Raw genomic sequence first — 20,201 nt, 5'->3', positions numbered from 1 at the left:
GTTCAGTTACTTGATCAGACTAGTGCCTGTTTATTTCTAAGGGGGTTATGTCCCATTCCTAAACTGAAAGCCTAGTTAAAGCTACGGCTACTGCTGATTACTTTAGTCACAGTTTACCATAAGTGCCTGCTGGCATAGTTTCTAGTAACATTAAGCTCAGTAAAGATAATAAGTGAACGATCTAGGTTAGGAGGTGTGGGTGTAGTTAACAGAGCGGCCGCTACAATGTCTACCATATCTAGTGACTTTTATTACTAAGTGAGCACGTGGAAAAATCTTAAACATATAACTTATTGATGGTCACTGTTAGCTTTTGAACCATTATGCACGTTGCTATCTCGTTTAATGTTTACTGAAAACAGAACTTTTATTTAATGCTATTCTGATTAAGCTTTATGACAATGCTCAACTGAGTGTACTGATGTGATTTCAAGTGTCGCCGGCCAGTGGTGGTCTTGCTTTAAGTGAGACCAAATTGCTTACTCAGATTTCTGTTTCAGAGTAAGTGTTCTCCCGTTTCCCACACTTCCTGTAAACTCTGGAGGTCGTCATATATGGCGGCCACCACACGCCACGGACATCAATATTTTCTTTTTAATGAAATTTGAGTTGGAAAAAATAAATAAATGATGAAAAAATAGATGTGTGTGAACCTTGCCGTTTAAGAAAAGTTTCGGTTTTCAAGAGGCATGGTATCGAAGATTCATATCGAATACAGGGAAAGAGGGAAAACATTATCTGCTAAGTCACAAAGTGGACGAAATAAGGTGTGGAATGATCGTGGTGGACAGTCACTGAAAAAAAAAATGGTTCAAATGGCTCTGAGCACTATGGGACTTAACATCTGAGGTCATCAGTCCCCTAGAACTTAGAACTACTAAAACCTAACTAACTGGATTCGAACCTGCGACCGTATCGGTCGCGCAGTTACAGACTTAAGCGCCTAGAATCGCTCGTCCACTTCGGCCGGCCGACAGTCACTGAAAAGACTGTGATGAAAAATAAGAAGACGTCTGCTGCAAAAGTCACTGCAGAACTGAATGTTGCACACGCGAGCCCTTGCAACACCAAAACAACATGAAGAAAGTTCCATACACAGGAAATTGCAGGGCGAGCTGGAGTTTCAAACGCTCTCATTAGTGATGCAAATACCCATAACAGAAGAACGGGCTGCCGAAGACACAATACCTGTACTACGGAGCAGTGGAAGACTGTAATTTGGTCAGATGAGTCTTGTTTCACATCGTTTCTAACTTCTGGGCGAGTTTACGTCCCAAGAGTGGAACACTGAGGGGGTTTGGTGATGATTTGGGCAGCCATATCGTGGTATTCCAGAGACTCCATGGTTACTCTGCAAGATCGCATTTCTGCCAAGGATTATATTACCATTTCGCTGATCAGTTCCATCCCATGGTACAAGGTTTACTCTCCAGTGGTGATGTTGTGTTCCCCTGTTCACACAGTCTGCAACGTCCACAATTGGTTTTGTGAGTACAAGAATTACACAGTCAGTGGATCTCAGTATCATTGAGCCTTTCTGGTGTACTTCGGAGAGAACAGTGCGCGATCCCTGTTCATCTCCATCATCGTTACCTGCATATAAAAATATTTTTCAGGAAGATTGGTACAACATTACCTTGAAAACAATACAGGTCTTGTGTATTTACCCATTGCGAGACGACTGGAAGCTGTTTTGAACGCCGGAGGCTTTTATACACCGTCTTAAGCATAGTAATGTGATTTTGACTCTTAAGGATTGTATACAGTAAAATCCATCCCTCCGTATACTGTTTCCTGACGTGGTTAATCCACAAACGTTCAACAGCCTCGTTTACAAACCAAAGGTCTTCATAAAGGCCAAAATAATCACTTAGTGAGGGGTGCGGTTAAAGAAAATTAGCCAGTGAAATGTGATACATCACTTATTTAAACGCTATGTGACAATATTCTGCAATACACACATGCAGACTTGATAAATTTATCTTTCAAGGAAAAAAACTAATAAATTACGGTATCTCATTTCTTTAAACGTTAAGTGAATACATTCCATAAGAGAGATGCAGACTGTAACTTCTATTCTATTTTGATACATTTTTTATGCAGGAGATGAAAGAACAGATAATTAACTTGCCTGAAAACGGAGATCTCCAACTGGTGGCTCCGCATATGGAATGCCTTGGAACATATACATGGGAATGTTTGTGTATGTTTTAGATATCTGACCCCTCAGGGTTCCTTCTTGCGTTTCCACAGTTACATACTCTTGGGCCTGCAACAGACGGAAAGAACATAAGAAATGCGCTCCAAGGAAGAGTGAACGTCGGGAAAACTGAAACTAATAAATATATTTGAGGACATCAATGTATCGTGTTAATATTACACTTACAGATATAAACGTATTGTGCAACACAATTAAAAGACCGCTCTTTTGAAACCGCCATAACTCCTTTCCATTACGACTCATAAGTCTGAAATTTCGCTCATAGGTGCCTATAACCCTTCTCTGTAAACGTGCAAAAGTGTGGCGCACTGCTACGTCACCCCCGGGTTCGACTGCCCTTCGAATAGCAAAGTGTCGACACAGAGAGAAAATGGCCAGAGATAAGTTTAGGTGATGTGTAAGGTTGATAAATGATGTCGCATATCCATCAAATTTCACCACAATACGGCCCAGCACCACGGTGAACCTGTTACACAATAGCAATGTCCCAAATTTCAACCCTTTTTTGGCGCTTCTGTCGCGGATGTCGGAACCGTGACATGCAACATTGAAATCACGCCGTTTTCTTATGAGTTGCTGAGGAAAGCATTTCAGACCCACCGCCGCTCAGAATCGAAACGAAAAGGCCTCATGGACTGGCAGAAAGGGCGTAAATGGAACCACTCTCTTCCCCTGGGCGATCTAAAACGACAGTTCACGTTCCGAAGAGCAGCTGGATGGCTTTCTCGACAACCTTTGACAATGCTAGCGCCTCCGGACGTTTAAAAAACCATTCGTCCAATTTTGGCTTGATTCAGAGTAGGAAATGGGTGCTTATGTATTTTGAGCCCTCCTATTTTGCGCCCTCCCATGGGGGTATCACAGGAGCGGGGGAAGGGAGTGGTGGACTGTGTCCTCTTAAGACTCCTTTCCGCCCCCCCCCCCCCCTGCCCCCCAGTTCGGCAATACTTTCGGTTACAACTGCCCACATTTACCGATAATTTTAAAAATGTGCTTTTAAAGAGAAAACATGAGAAATAGCCCTAGCCACGTGCGGGCAGGCAACCACTGAACTGCCTTCCTATTCCGCTTGCCTGGCTGCAGGCGCCGAGGACTGTTTCACCGTTTTTATCTGTAAGGGCACATCATTTTTAAAATTTTATTGATTGGCGACTCCATGGAGTGTTCTGTGCACCACGACCAGATAATGGATATATTTGGAAGGAGAAACAGCATTGGTCGTATTTGTTTGTTTTATTATCCGCAAAATCGACTTTCGGTCACTTAGTGACCATCCTCAGTGCTGTAATATACAATTAAAATTGGTAGGCACTGGTATCAACAAGCTTAGAGCGATCACATAAATGAGTTTATGTGATCGCTCTAAGCTTGTTGATACCAGTGCCTACCAATTTTAATTGTATATTACAGCACTGAGGATGGTCACTAAGTGACCGAAAGTCGATTTTGCGGATAATAAAACAAACAACTACGACCAATGCTGTTTCTCCTTCCAATTTTTAAAATTCTCGGTAAACGTGAGCGGGTGCCAAGAGAGTGTTGCCGAACTGGGGTGGTGGATTGCCTGGCTTTAGAGAAATTAAGAGAAACTCTTTGCTGTTGTATTCATGCATGTGTCAGTATCGCAACCACCCGTAATCACGCCACAGGAGGGCGCGAAACTGGAAGGCTGAAAAATTGTAAGCCCACTTTGCTGCTTTCGACCACGTTCAAATTTCGGCAAGAGGTTCTGAACAGTCTATAGTGTTACCAACATGTACACGAGAGCAAATTTTGCGATCGCTCCACTCCACAGGGGTGCGATGACGCTGAGTGGCGATACAGCCCCAAAGTGTCCTTAGAGAAAGAGCTGAAACATTCGGGGGTGTCAGCAGTGATAAAGTTTGCCTGGAACGTCGTCTTGTCCCTCATCGGAATGCCAACTGTCGTTTCCGAGCGCGAAATATGTGGGAATCAACGCCCCAGGGAAGGGGGTCGTTTCATTGACAACCTTTGTGCCACCCACTGAGACCTTTTGTGTCAATTCTGAGCGGTGGTGTGTCTGAAATGTTTTCCTCGGCCACTCATAAGGAAACCGAGTTATTTCAACGCTGGGCGTCGCGGATTTGACCTCAGTGGAAGAGAAGTCAAAAGAAGGGTTTATATGTCAGTAGGACGGAATGTGACAACCTTCCCATCGCGAGACAGGTCCACGGCGGCAGGGGCAGAAAGGAGATGAAATTTAGTGCCAATTTGACATCAGGAACCCACGTTACACATCACCAGGACTTCTGAGCTCTGGCCATTTCTTCGCACGTGTTGACACCTTGCTGTTTGATGATTATGATGTTGATGTTTGGTTCGTGGGGCGCTCAACTGCGCAGTTATCGGCGCCCGTACAAATTCCCAACCTTTACTCAGCCCAGTCTCGCCATTGTCATGAATGATGATGAAATGATGAGGACAACACAGACACCCAGTCATCTGGAGGCAGGTGAAAATCTCTGACCCCGCTGAGAATGGAACCCAGGACCCCGTGCTCGGGAAACGAGAACGCAACCGCGAGACCACGAGCTGCGGACTTGATGTTTGAGGTACCTTCGAGACCGAGGATGGCGTCACAAGGCGTCGCGCTTCTGCACAGTCACCGAGGAAGGTTGTAGACAGCTTTGGGGTAAGTTTCAAACTTTTGCGCCGCAGTGGCGGACAATTGCGGGGTTTCAAAACGTGAGCCTTTAATTGTGTAGTACAGAATATTAAGGCGTGTCATAAAGCAGTTAAACATCCAATACGTCACAAAAATTGATAGGTCACACACTGTACATTCAGTACCTATGTATACTGAAAGCTGTGGTTTTGAGCTTGAGCGCCGTGCCTTGACCCAATAAAATGGCGAGAGATATTTACAATAATGTTCAACAGTTTTATACAGATTAGACAATATTTTCAAGCAATATGTACCTAGTGACTTGATGCTGAGTGTATATCAGTCCCTGAGTATAGTAAAAAAATTTAAGAAGGTTGACGAGTCTAAAGAAAAAGAGTTATTTTTTCATTGCAAAATATTAATACTTTCATTTGACTGAATATACAACATGCTGCCTTGGCTCGTAATTATATTTGGCAACATAAAGTTCCAGTCAATTAGTGAAATACTGAAAGATAAGGAGTATCTCTGGGAAAGAGCCCATATGACTTAGAAACATTTGACAATGCGCAGGCTGCAAGTAACTATCAAAGTAACTTAACTGTTACCCAAAACTATGAATTTGTCAACACAAAACGAATGGTAGGCTTTTGAGAAGCGTCCTTCTTGGCCTTAACGGAACACCAATATCCAGTGCAGCATACAGAAAGATCGCTTTCAGAACAGTTCATATAATTAGAAACAATGATGCCACTGATGATTTTTTTAAATTAGTAAGTTAGTCGTAAGTAATGATGGTATATGTAAGGTGTTGCCAATAATATGGTACTGAGGAAGGTAGCAGAGATATGTCGGCATATCTCTTGAACTTTATGTCGTTCAGAAATGGTTCAAATGGCTCTGAGCACTATGTGACTTAGTTTCTGTGGTGATTACTCCCCTAGGACTTAGAACTACTTAAACCTAACTAACCTAAGGACATCACACACATCCATGCCCGAGGCAGGATTCTAACCTGCGACCGAAGCGGTCGCGCGTCTCCAGACTGTAGCGTCTAGAACCGCTCGGCCACTCCGGTCAGCCTTTATGTCGTGCCATGAAATAATTTTGTAGGTAAAGTCAGCAATATATGTACCTGCATTGTATTGAGAAGTTAGCGAATATCGTCAGAGTAATGAAACAATAAATGGAAACGTCACTCCTGTTGCAGTAGTTTTACTATTTGAGTAGCGAAGATTTAGTAGGCGATAAACATTTTTCCTTCGATCATTTTGTGGAGGGAGTCAGTGATAAAAATTACGTAAAGGTTTTAAATTGTGTGTAAAGTTTGGTGGAAGTCGCCAAGTGGTTTCGTTTTTAAATACTGGACGAATAAAGTGCAGTGATATGCGCTCCGCGAAGTACGCTGCCTCAGGACGAAAACACAATTTCTGAGTGTATTACGAATCTTATTGTGTTAAAATTTTAAGAGAAGATTAAACCTCATAATGGGAAAATTGGGACAGCATTTTAAGTTTTTAAATTCGGTCAGGAGTTTGGCGAAGTATTGAAAATCAATTTTTTGTTGCCCCTGCAACCTTTTGATAGGAAACCTGCCGGTGGTTCCCGCTTCTGGGTTCTGCAACAGTCGCTTCGTTAATAACACAGACGCTTTACACATATCGGAATTTAATGCATCTCTCGTATGCATTTGTATTTTGGTGACTGTAAGGGGTGAACCAAACTGGAGATAAGCTCCCATAGATCCACTTATTCATTACATAAGATTCCATTTCAGCACAAAGAAAACGGACAAAGTCTGATGAAAGAGCACTGAAGAAGTCAAAGATCATTTTGTCAGGTGGTACCATGATGGCCATTGCTAATTGGAATACCCAAGAAATAATCCGCGTAGATCATTTGGAAAAAAAGCAGAACATCAACTGGACCCTATTATGTTTCATCATTGGATCGTTTGAAACTTGCGTTGGCTGAAAAAAACCAGGGGTTTTCAAGTAAGAAACTTCTCGTTAAACGATGCTAATGCACCACTCCCACCTATCAGGGACCACTATGGCGAAACTGCATGAACTGGGTTTGGAATTTGTTCCTCATCCAATCCATGCATCAGACTAGCCCCAAGTGACTTTTTCCTGCACTTACATTGATACTTCGGTTTGCTCGGAAGAAATTTGCATCAAATAAGGAAGTTACAGTTGCAGAGAACGAGTATTTTGTAGGGTCCGACGGAATCCATTTTTCCGATGGGGCGAAAAAGCTGAAGTACAGCTGGACCAAATGTATATCCTTCAAAGTAGATTATATCGAGAAGAAAGGTCGTTTATTTACGAAACAAACATTTTTATTTACTTTTTTAGCAGACTTGTCACATTACCCTCGTAGTTACTTGAAAGTAACAACAAATAATTTCCAAACCATTGACTGATCATACCGATTGTTCTCCGTGAGCTCTACGCATCACACGCCGTGATCACAAGTTTCAATCATACGCCTCCAGATGTCGCTCCAGTCGCTCGACATGCGCGAACAGTGCGTGGCCGCGGTAACAATGGAGACATTTGAAACGTGTTGCTTGTGGTACCAAGAAAGAAATCGCCAGTTATTGTAAGAAGACGTTACTGAACGGAGTACCACATTACTCTCCGTCGGGCAAAGACTATAAAAGCATGCTACGGAAACAGGTTGTGTGGCATATGGAGGGAAAGATCAAGGTCCCTCGTGGTAGACATCTGATGGGATACGTACCGTGTGACAAGAGGAAGCTACAGGGATCATTGCTAAAACGAACTTTATGTTCTTTGAGATTCTGAACTAAGAATAAATTATTTCAAGTAAGTAAATGTACTGCGTTATTTCATATTACTTTCAGGTAACTAATTTAGAATCACCATGTACTATGGTTCCTTAAAAGCCCCGAAAAGACATTTATGAAACTGATGCAATGGATCAGCAAGACCACCTATCGGAAGAAACGTGGGACAAGATGCTCGAAATTGATGAAGAAAGTGAACCAGTAGATTGTCTCACAATCGATCACGCAGGTCTTATCACCAGATAGCGCGATATGGCGGCATGGATAGATACCACTGAATGTAACACAACAAAACCTCAAGTTATGCATGAATCTGTTGGTGTCCAAACGCGAACACTATTGAAAAAGCGTCTTTAATCATTAACTGAATATGAAAGTGCAAATACTTTTTTATCACATATATAATGAAACTCTAATTGACACAAAGCAACCTGACTTATACCCAAACCGTGTTCCAAGGGAAGTCATACTGACACATCGGAGGCTGCAGGAAAAGTGAGTCTAAAAACTAGCGTCTGGGTGTCCTTTGAAAACAGTCCCTTGTTTCCTGTAACGTGGTGGAAGGAAGGTTGGGGTGTTGGGCGGGGGGGGGGGGGGGGGGGGGTGAGGAGAGGCACAGCTCGGCTAGCCATTCGAGTCACACAGGAAATGGCTCAGTATATGCGACATGCTGTTTTATTGGCCAACTGTGGAGCGCAAACTTGGGTGTTTGAGTGTAAATTTGGAGGTTGGTATTGCTACCGTCTGACGGAAATGAACTGTTCTGATCTACCCTCAGGCATTCGAAAATACATAACAACGCTTCCGTGTCATGCAACGAGAGTATCAAGACCTACTAATGGGAAAGGATGATGCTCCTGATATTAAGAGCAGTAAAAGAAAATCATTGCCCCAAGTTCCCAAGCATCACCATGTGTTCAAATTTTGACATCGAGACTAACAAAGCTATGACATAAGTAGCTCATAAAAAACAATTATGAAAGAGGAACCACGTGCTGTGCAATATGGCATGGTCTGCACAGAAGACTCACTTTCAGATGTCAAAGAAGCGGTAAATAAAAGTCTTAGTAACGACTGGGGAGTGCTCACTGAACCTTTAGATTTGTAGTCTGGTACCTGCCCGACTAGCCACCGAGCCACCCACACATTTCTCCATGCAGTAAGATGTCAGTCAGTTTGGTCAGTCTCCTGTAGTAGAAACCGAACCGACTGCAGCCTTCAATCCTTTGTCTCATGCTGCATTGTTTTGAGTGCGTGTGGACTGCACCAACAAATACTCTTATCAATACACGGCGATGTGTGGTCTTCAGGACTAATTCACGTGATTGCCAGTGTTGACCTGACTTGTATTACAACAATAAACATAACGAATTTCTCTAAAAAGAGTAATAGTGATCCTGATGCGTTTGTATAGACGTTCCCAAAATCCATAAAAAATCTGGAATCATCAACCAAAAAAGAAACGTTACAAACATCACAAAACTGAAACGTGAACTAAATAATATGCAGCCTCGCGATGATCGCGTGATCCACGGCAGAGCGATGATATAACGCCTTAATCATTGCCCAACTGGCAATATGTTCATGATGTAGGCTGAAATGCTGAGAGAAGGTACACTTCTTCACTCTCTTAGAAAAGTTTAAGTAATGAGGCTATTTTCAGAGTCTGTTGTACAAACGTTAACTTCTCAGTACATACAGAGATAAAATTCCTCAAATATAATTTATGCCCTAACAGTATTTTACCTCATACTATTAGCTAACATCACAGCTATTTCTGTGACACTTAAACTGCGGTGCAAGACACATAGGTTCCCTAGATTAACACACAAAATGTATTACAAAACAAAATATGCGCCATGCTTTGCGTGATTTTATTGACTTACAAATATGAAGACCGGTAACAAAGATAGTTGAACTATGGTTGGTAAGTGAAGAGCCGAGAGAACACCCATGTTGTTCAAGAGTTGCTGTCGCTCTACGCTAACTGTGGACAGCTGTGCTTAACATTAGCGCTTACAGATAATTACTCTTATCATGAATCAAATACTCAACAGCGCAATCAACAATATCTTCAGCCTTATCGAATTGCTGTACAAAGTAACAAGAATTGTGAATTAAAGATTTACTCATCCGTTTCGCATTATGTAGAACCAGAAAAAGCTAAGACTCTTTCATTCACATGGGAGAAACTATCAACCATTATGTAACAAAGAGGACCTGAGTAAATATCATGGAAAAATACAGAAAAACAATCATCAAAGTTATTCATATGTAACAAATTTTTGTTCTGTTTATAGACTGAAATAATGAGTTTGGGAAGTACGTTCAAATGAATAGTGACTAAACACAAGTTTAAGAAATTAAGGATATTACCGTCCCTCGTCAATCAGTTTTTCCCATGCAAAATGCCATTTGTTGTATTTCAGTCTTATTTTGTAGTGTGCCTGATGATTTCTCTCTACACGAAGTCTAGCAGCTCAGAGGAATCAAAATATTCGTGCAACTGAACAAACTTCTGCTCACGTCATTTAGTGAAGTATGTTAGCGAACGTGAAGGCAACGCTTTCGAGAAGAAACGCTAGTAGAAGTTGTTGTGATTGTTCTTTTCCAACTTAGCTTCACATTCGAGGTATATAATTGTGTCCTTTGGATACATGTGTCGATATGTCGTTTCATGTAACCCTATACATTTGTTGATATCGGGAATATGAAAGTGAGACGTTTCTAGTCGTCTCAGTACACTGACGGATAGCCTAGCAGCCAGACGTAGACTGTCAGCATTCCGCCTTTCGTTTCATTACGAAATCCGTGAAACAAAAGTTATTTCCACCACAGTGTAACCCGATGATTTAGGAAACTATTTCGCCGCCTGGAAAACGTGAAACACTATAAACTGCGAGCAGCTGTTATAAAACGATCTTACCGAAATTTTATGGTGTGTATTCAAATGAATAAAGTTGATTCAAGTTTTAAAAATATTAACACTGAGTGGAATAATTATTTACTGCAATAACCATGTGTGGGCTGATCTCGTCCTTTGAGCGATCGTGGAACCAAGGAATGTTGTATGGTCAGGAATTGTGTGTGGCAGAAACATAGGCGCATAAACTTTCTCAGACTAATTAACAGGTGCTGTTTATCACCAACTTTTGTGCGATAAATTGTCCCCTCTCTCGGAAAATGTTAGGCTCCCATAAAGGCAAAAAAGATGAATGATGGTTCACTGCCTCATTTTCTGCCGCGACACCATACACAGACTTTCAAGCAGCGCTGGATTTGTTGCTGAATACAGCAGGATGGCCTTTACTTTCTCCTGACCTTAATCCATTACACGTTATAGGAGCGTTTCTCCCATTCATGAGGTCAAATCGGATGTTCAGCACCTCCTCTATTCCTCAAGACAGACAGCCATCGTAGAATAGAATAGCTCACGTGTCAATTAGAATTTGTTTCCCGACACGTTTATGGAATTTTTTATGGTTTTCAGAATTTCTACCTCATTTATCAATATGAGCAACGTTTTATTAAACATGCTGTGTATATAAGATTAAAAACAGCTCCGTTAAAAGACACAGAGCACATTATGTTTCTCTTGTTCAACTAGACTACTACTTCCTATGTACTGCCTCATAATAAACATTTACACTACTGGCCATTAAAATTGCTACACCACGCGAAATTTAACCGACAAGAAGAGGATGCTGTGATATTCAAATGATTAGCTTTTCAGAGCATTCACACAAAGTTGGCGCCGGTGGCGACACCTACAACGTGCTGACATGAGGAAAGTTTCAAACCGATTTCTGATACACAAACAGCAGTTGACCGGCGTTGCCTGGTGAAACGTTGTTGTGATGCCACGTCTAAGGAGGAGAAGTGCGTACCATCACGTTTCCGACTTTGATAAACATGTGATTGCCGGCCGCGGTGGTCTAGCGGTTCTAGGCCCTCAGTCCGGAACCGCGTGACTGCTACGGTCGCAGGTTCGATCCTGCCTTTGGCATGGATGTGTGTGATGTCCTTAGGTTAGTTAGGTTTAAGTGGTTCTAAGTTCTTGGGGACTGATGACCACAAATGTTAAGTCCCATAGTGCTCAGAGCCGTTTGAACCATTTGAAAGATCTGATTGTAGCCTATCGCGATTGCGGTTTATCGTATCGCGACACTGCTGCTCGCGTTGGTCTAGATCCAATGACTGTTAGCAGAATATGGAATCGGTGGGTTCAGCAGGGTAATACGGACCGCCGTGCTGGATCCCAACGGCCTCGTATCACTAGCAGTCGAGATGACAGGCACCTTATCCGTATGGCTGTAACGGATCGTGCAGCCACGTCTCGATCCCTGAGTCAACGGATGGGGACGTTTGCAAGACAACAACCATCTGCACGAACAGTTCGACGACGTTTGCAGCACCATCGACTATCTGTTCGGAGACCATGGTTGCGGTTACACTCGGCCCTGCATCAAAGACAGGAGCGCCTGCGATAGTATACTCAACGACGAACCTGGGTGCACGAATGGCAAAACGTCATTTTTTCGGATGAATCCAGGTTCTGTTTACAGCATCATGATGGTCGCATCCGTGTTTGGCGACATCGCGGTGAACGCACATTGGAAGCGTCTATTCGTCATCGCCATACTGGCGTATCACCCGGCGTGACGGTGTGGGGTGCCATTGGTTACACGTCTCGGTCACCTCTTGTTCGCATTGTCGGCACTTTGAACAGTGGACGTTACATTTCAGATGCGTTACAACCCGTGGCTCCACTCTTCATTCGATCCCTGCGAAACCCTACATTTCAGCAGGATAATGCACAACTGCATGTTGCAGGTCCTGTACGGGCCATTCTGGATACAGAAAATGTTCGACTGCTGCCCTGGCCAGCACATTCTCCAGATCTCTAACCAACTGAAAACGTCTGGTCAATGGTGGCCGAGCAAATGGCTCGTCACAATACGCCAGTCACTACTCTTGATGAACTGTGGTACTGTGTTGAAGCTCCATGGGCACCTGTACCTGTACACGCCATCCAAGCTCTGTTTGACTCAATGCCCAGGCGTATCAAGGCCGTTATTACGGCCAGAGGTGGTTGTTCTGGGTACAGATTTCTCAGGATCTATGCACCCAAATTGCGTGAAATTGTAATCACATGTCAGTTCTAGTATAATATAATTCCAAGGAATACCCGTTTATCATCTGCATTTTTTCTTGGTGTAGCAATTTTAATGGCCAGTACTGTATTTAACTTCACTGATTTCACATAACGCTATCAGCTATCTAGATACTTGAAAAGATAAAAATCTAATGTAATGAAAGTGGTTAATTACTTTTTGCTGTAATATACAGTTAGATTTACTGGTATTTTGTCTTTTCGGTAAGGTGAAGTTGAACTCGTGATTACAGGCACAGTTAAGCTCGTATTTAAGTTCATGAAAAATGTCATAATTCTTGAAAAGTGGCCAGCAGTGCAAAAGCTAATCAGAAATGCATCATTAAACTGTGTACTGCAACGCCCGTGGTCGGAGTACATTCTGTTCTTGAAAAGTGATCAGCAATGCTAAAGTTAATCGGAAATGCAACATTAAACTGTTTACTGCAACGCTCGTGGCTAGAGTACAGTCTCTTCTTTCAAATTTATGAGAACTGTCCTGTTAGCAATTGTACAAGCAATGGGTGACTGTGAGAAAAATGTGAAATATAAATAACTACCAAAAATGCCCTTCTGAAAAGTATTTCAGTGTTAAAATGTTAATTTTGTCACAGGTAAATTACACATTGCCTACCTGTTTGCGCAATGAATAAATGCTGTGCTGATGCTATCTCCAAACTACTGCGGCTGCTGCTGCTACGCAGGTTAAAAAATAAAAATTCAAGCTACTGGCAACACGACCTGCAATTTATGTTTTAAATTACAGAAACATTCACGAAGCTTCTGTGCTAATAAATCTCGTTACTGCAATGATCATTGTCAATTAAAGTTCTGTTACTTAAAAGTTCGCCAAAGTAAAAGTATATATGTGAAACTTGAAATAAAGAGACGAATGCTGACTGATGGAAAAAGAATAAGGTAACGGTATTAACAAAACCTAGCATCACTAACATATAGTAATTTAACACTTGAAATATTAAAAATTCACATTACATCAATAGTGGAAAAACCTGAACAATAATTTTTTTTTTTACTTTCATACAAAGACCTATGCTACCCATCTTTGAAGAAAAGCTAGTAAATCAGATTTTGTTATGCTATCGTAAAATTCTCAAGAATCTCCGTTTCTAAATCCCTGACCAAATTAATTACTACTCTTGCTTGTCTCGGTAAATGCGCTATTACAGTACGTTTTGAAGTCTTCTGAATGAATTTACAAAATATCTGTCCATAAATAATATAAGAAAGTTATTGGCAGAGCGCAGCACGGCCTAAACACATCTTACTCCATTATAAGAAACAAATCGACTCTTCTCTCTCTCTCTCTCTCTCTCTCTCTCTCTCTCTCTCTCTCTCTCTCTCTCTCTCCAAGACTGCATTCCACTCACAAAGCAAACGTTCTACTAACAGCCTCACGCAGGGCAACATTTTTGACAGTGATGTTGCCCATTTTTACTCAGATCCTATTGAAGCTTTACTTTGTCGCGTGACATACAAAATACAACCAAACCTACAATTTTCTGTACGAAACAAAACCCTTACAGTAATACAAACAAGTTTGGAATGTAGATATACACAAAATATGCAGCAATGACTGTGTAGATTTTTAAGTCGACCGAACAGGCTCGAAATCATAAACATATGCAAGGAACATACAAAAACCGGAACAAAAACGCAGAATATGAATCTGGTACCAATCTAATCATAGAATGACGCAGTGTTACTAATACTGATATTCGGTACCTCAGGTTTTATGTCCTTCAGATATCTTGTTTGCATAATGAGATGTATTATTTTGCTGACTACAGAAGTTTGCTATCGCTGTTTTTCCAGCGTCGATGCGTCTTTCGTCCTGGTTCTTGGAGCACCTTCTGTTGCCTTTAGTTTTTTCAAGTACATCAACATCCACATCCAGTCATGTCCACATACAGTCATGGAAAAAAGTATTCATACATCGCCTTTCATTAATAATAACTATGTTTATTAACACTAAATATCACAACTTGAAGTGTTACTTGGTAAACTAACAATATGGGGTTTCCTTCCAAATCTGTACGTACAGGGCACTCTAAAATGCTTCTTACAGCCTTCTAGGACTTGTAGAAGCGACTGAGTGGATAATAATTTCAAATGGAACCCATGCCCGCAAACGTACCGCATCCGTGCTGCAACCGTGTGAAAACAAAAACAAGTTGGTAAAACAGCTGCTTTACAAGCATTTCCAAAGAAATGAAAGCGAAACTTTATCACTTTTCACAAACACTGTTTTTTACAGTTAATTTAGTTGTGAGGCGTCTCTCTGGAAAACCACAATCACGCCTGCTGACGATGAAGGTTCCCCTTCGTAGTGGCCGTTGCGTAAACGTGACGAATGGGGTGCGCGATGCCGCCGTACTTTATGAAGAACGGTCTTGATAAAAAGAGATGAACAGCTCTTCCACTACCTTGAGCTTGGCCGTACGGGGCCATGTCGGTGTGTTCTGTCAATGTGTCCTCATTTTATGCTTTAACTCTCACAGACACTTGAATGAGACTCGAATCAGCTGAGAGACATAGCATAGACGTCAAATGACATCAGCCGATCGGACGTAAACACCCCCCCCCCCCCCCAATTATGACTACCCTGTTTCATACCTACCTAGCAAACATGTATTCAAACGGCTGGGTTCCCATTCAAAATATTGTCTATTCAATCCTCTCCATAAGTCCTAGAAGTTTGTAACGGGAATTTTAGCGCACCCTGTATAAAAGAATGAACTAAATTAGCCTTCTGCAAGAAGTAAGTAACAGCTTTGTACCACTTCGCTTCACACAGTGGGGAAAAAACTATTCATACACTATTAGAAATGTTAACATAGAAACTGCTAACAAACCACTTGCAGCAAGGAACGGCTTGCGTGGTAGGCCGCACCTTGCGTATGTTGGTTTTAATAAGCGGTGAATGCCCGTGCAACAGCAAAAAGAGATACAAAGAGAAGGGAACAGCTGTAGAGGAAAAGAAAATAATTATCTCCTATAATGTAGACGGGAAAATCATTTTCAGAAATAGCTGATGTTAGTGGAAGAAGCCGAACAACTGTGCAGCCAATAAAACTAATGCAAAGGTAAAGGAATATGTTAATATGAACTGTCAAAAAATATCCTATAACGACAACTTCAGCATTGTCTGCACATGTTAACGGTCCGTTTGGAAAGGAAACCACACCAAGGGCTGTTCACTATATTTTAAGTAGTGCATGCTATGGAGATAGAGAACCTAGAAGAAAATCTTACATCAGCAAGAAGAACATGAAATTGTGATTTAATTTTGCCGAGAGCAAATAAACAAGAAGACAAGTTTCTGAGACAAGGTACTGATCACAGATGAAAGTAAATTCAATATATTTGTGTGTGATGGCAGAATTTCGGTGTGGAGACGACCAGATACACATTCAAGCCAAGTATAGCGCGGTGACGAAGGAATTATGGTATGGGGCGGTTCGACTACATCTGGTGCTGGACAACTTGTTTTCGTTGAAGGTGACATGGACAGATATCAGTATCTAACTATTCTAAAGTAAAATCTTTCATGTGTTAAAAGCTTGGGGCTTAGATAGAGATTACTACTTTCAACAACACAATGGCCCCTAGTGTACAACGGTAATTGTTCGTCTGTGGTTGTTCTCCTACACTGCTCATATTCTTTAATTTTCAGCACAGAGATCAGACCTAAGCCCATTGAATATCTTTGGAGTAAGCTTGAAAGAATGGTCGTAAAACATGAAAAATGAAGAAAGACTGGTTTCAAACAATGTCTACAACAAAACTGGTTCATTTCATGCCAAAGCCGTTCAAAAAGAGGAATGCCTACAAAATGCAAACAGTGTCATTATATACATGTACATTGTAGTTTCCTTTTGTATGTATGATTACTTCTTTCCCCACTTGTCACCGGAACTGTTACAGAATTTTTGTACTCTTTTAACAGAAGACTAATTTATTTCATATTTTTCTATATACAGATAAGAAATAAGACCTCTTACTGTTAGTTTACCAAGTAACATCTCTGGATGTGATCTTTAGTTCTAATAAGTAAAGTTATTTTGCGTGAACAGCAATGCATTAATACTTTTTTCCATACACAGAAAGCCAGCGTATGGTGCGTGGTGGGTGATACCGTGTACCACTACTAGTTATTTCCTTTCCTTTTCCACTAGCAAATAGCGCAAGGGAGAAACGTCTGTCTACATCCCTCCGTACGAGCCCTAAGTTCTATTACTGACGCGAGATGCATTATGGCGGCTGTAGTATCGTTCTGCAGTCAAGTTGATTTGCCAGTTCTCTAAATTTTGTCAGTAGCATTTCTGGAAAGGAACGCCACGTTCCCTCCAGCGATTCCCACCTGAGTTCACTAAGCATCTGCATAATACTCGCGTGTTGATCAAACCCAGTGGTGACGATTCTGGCGTCACGCCTCTCAGTCGCTTCCATGTGTTAGTTTAATTCGACTTGGTGATAATCACACATACTCGAGCAGTACTCAGGAAATGGATGCCCAGGTGTTTTGTAAGCGGTCTCCTTTTTGGATGTGCTACAATTTCCTAGAATTCTGCCAGTAAACCGAAGAAGACCACTAATCTTCCCTTGAACCAACCTTACGTGTGCGTTCCATTTCATAATACATTGCAGTGTTTTCAGTGGATATTTAACGGACGTGACTGTGTCAGGCAGGACATTACTGTTGCTGTATTCGAATACTACACTATTATTTTGTTACTCATTCGCAATAACTTACATTTTTATACATTTGGAGCTAGCTGCATACAAGGAAAGTCTAAGTCATCCTGTATCCTCTTAAAGTCACGCAACTGCGACATTCTGCCGTAGGTGGACTACGTCAACAGTCTGAAAGCCGAAGGCTTGAAAAGTATCTATGCCAAAAAAACTGTTCGGCTCTCAGACGAGCCTTTTTTGTACATTACTTTCAGTTCGCAAACGGAATGGAGTACTTTGCTTGGAATAAGAACAGAGTCCTGTGCAGCAGGTCTCATGGGTGGCGCGCCCAGTTTTTTGTATGTATGATCGTTGATTGACGAGGCACTGACACCTTGTGATAGGAGGCCAGTTAATGGTGAGCCAGATCAGCATCTGCCTTCCGATTACAGTTTATTGGCTTTCAGGCCGTGCTCACTCACCCATCTCGACAGTGTAATGTCAGTTGTTACGATACGAGCGTTAAGGGCAAAACAACACTCAGTCTCCGTGAACGTATCGAACTACGTAAACAATTTTTGTAAAAAAGTTTTCGCTGCAACTTTGGGCCTGGCTGTTGCAGCCGAGCGGTAGATGACCGTGCCGGTGGCGACAGGGGGCTGCGCCGGCAGCCGAGGCGACAAGCGTAAGCCATGTGTCAAATGGTTCAAATGGCTCTGAGCACTATGGGACTTAACTTCTAAGGTCATCAGTCCCCTAGAAGTTAGAACTACTTAAACCTAAAGACATCACACACACCCATGCCCGAGGCAGGATTCGAACCTGCGACCGTAGCGATAGCGCGGTACCAGACTGTAGCGCCTAGAACCGCTCGGCCACCCCAGCCGGCAAGCCATGTGTCCTATCTTACCACAACGATTTACATTCCTTGTCCCAGAAAGGACACTGAGCACCAGAATACTTAATAACGAGAACATCCCGAAGAAATCTGTGCAATACGCTGCGTGGGAACTGAACCCGTGACGAAGTATGTACCCCGCATGTGTACATTTACACCTACAAGACTGCTCTGCAACTCAAAATTAAGTGCCCGGCAGAAGGTTCATCGAACCACCTTCAACTATTTCTCTACCGTTGCACATTCGAACAGCGCCGGGATAAACCAACGCATAAATCTTTCTGTACGAGCTCTATTTCTATTATTTTATTATTATATCATTCATACCAATGTAGATCGGTGCCAGAAAAAAATTTTACACTCTGAGGAGAAAGTTGGTGATTGAAATTTCATAAGGAAATCGCACGGCAACGAAACACGCTCTTGTTTTAATTACTTACCCCCGAATTCATGTATACTATCTGTGGAGCTCCCTACCCTACATCACGATAGTACGAAACGAGCTTCCCTTTTTTGACCTTTTTCGAACACCTCCGTAGATCCTGTCTGATGCGAATCCCACGCCGCACAGTAATACTCGTGAAGAGAACGTACAAGTGCAGGCAATCTTTTAGTCCTGTAGCATTTTCTCAGTGTTTTGCCAAAAAATTATAGGTTTGGTTTGCTTTACCCTCAACATTATCTGTGTGACAATTCCAACTTAAGTTATTCGTAATTGTAATTCCTAAGTAAGTATTTAGTTGAATTTACAGCCTTTAAATCCGTGTGATTTATCGTGTAACCGAAATTTAGCGGATTTCTTTTGGTACTCATGTGGATGACATCACACTTTTCATTATTTAGAGTCAATTGCCACTTTCCGCACCATACAGGTATCTTATCTAAATCGTTTTGCAATTTGTTTTGATAATCTGATGACTTTATAAGATGGTAAATGACAACATTATCTGCAAACATTCTAAGAGTATTATTCAGACTGCCTCCTAATTCGTTTATATAAAGTGTATCATGAACTGTTGAGAGTCTATAACACATCCTTGGGGAACGCCAGATATTACTTCGGTTTTACTCGATGACTTCCCATCAGTTACTACGAATTGTGATGTTTCTGGCAGCAAGTCAAAAATCCAGTAGCGCAACTGGGACGATAATCCACAGGCACGCTATTTGAAGTCACTTGTGAGGTACGATGTGAAAACCTTATGAAAATCTAAAAATATGGACTCAATTTGGCATCCCTTGTCTATATTACACATTACTTCGTCAGGAAAAAGAGCTAGTTGTATTTCACAAGAAAGATATTTTCTGAATCCGTGTTGGCTATTAGTCAACAAATCGTTTTCTTCGATATAACTCATAATGCTCGAACACAATATATGTTCCAAACTCCAACTGGAAATCGACGTTGAGATATGGGTCTGTAATTCAGCGGATTCTTGGATATTGGTGTGACCTGTGAAACTTTCCATTCTTTAGGTACGGTTTCTTCAACGAGAAATAGATTGCATATGACTGCTAACTATGGAGCTATTTTATCAGCATACACTGAGAAGAACCTGACTGGTATGCAGTCAGGATCAGAGTCCTTATCTTTATTCAGGACCGGACACGTTGCCTTTATTACGTGATTTAAGATGGAGGATATCTACTTCTATGATCCTCAGACTGTCGGTTGTTCATCATTTACAATAAGAGATGCTGTTAAGAGAATGATATTTTCCGTGGACGGACTCTCTGAATTCCCACCACACGAGGACGTGCGTGAAAACGAATCACCGACTGAGGACGGTTTAACGTCCG

At 41.7% G+C, this 20,201-nt stretch overlaps 1 protein-coding gene across 1 annotated transcript in view; it reads right to left on the bottom strand.

Moving 5' to 3' along the window:
- Positions 1-20,201, bottom strand: part of LOC124775778 (esterase FE4-like) — a 105,494-nt gene that overhangs the window by 68,753 nt on the left and 16,540 nt on the right. Inside the window, exon 2 of the mRNA XM_047250607.1 lies at positions 2,132-2,269. Within this exon, the coding sequence (XP_047106563.1) occupies positions 2,132-2,269 (138 nt within the window). The remainder of the gene's footprint in view (positions 1-2,131; positions 2,270-20,201) is intronic.

Source organism: Schistocerca piceifrons, chromosome 2 (genome assembly GCF_021461385.2).
Source record: "Schistocerca piceifrons isolate TAMUIC-IGC-003096 chromosome 2, iqSchPice1.1, whole genome shotgun sequence".
In the NCBI taxonomy this organism is placed as follows: Eukaryota; Metazoa; Arthropoda; class Insecta; order Orthoptera; family Acrididae; genus Schistocerca; species Schistocerca piceifrons.
This window is presented reverse-complemented; position numbering and strand designations above follow the sequence as displayed.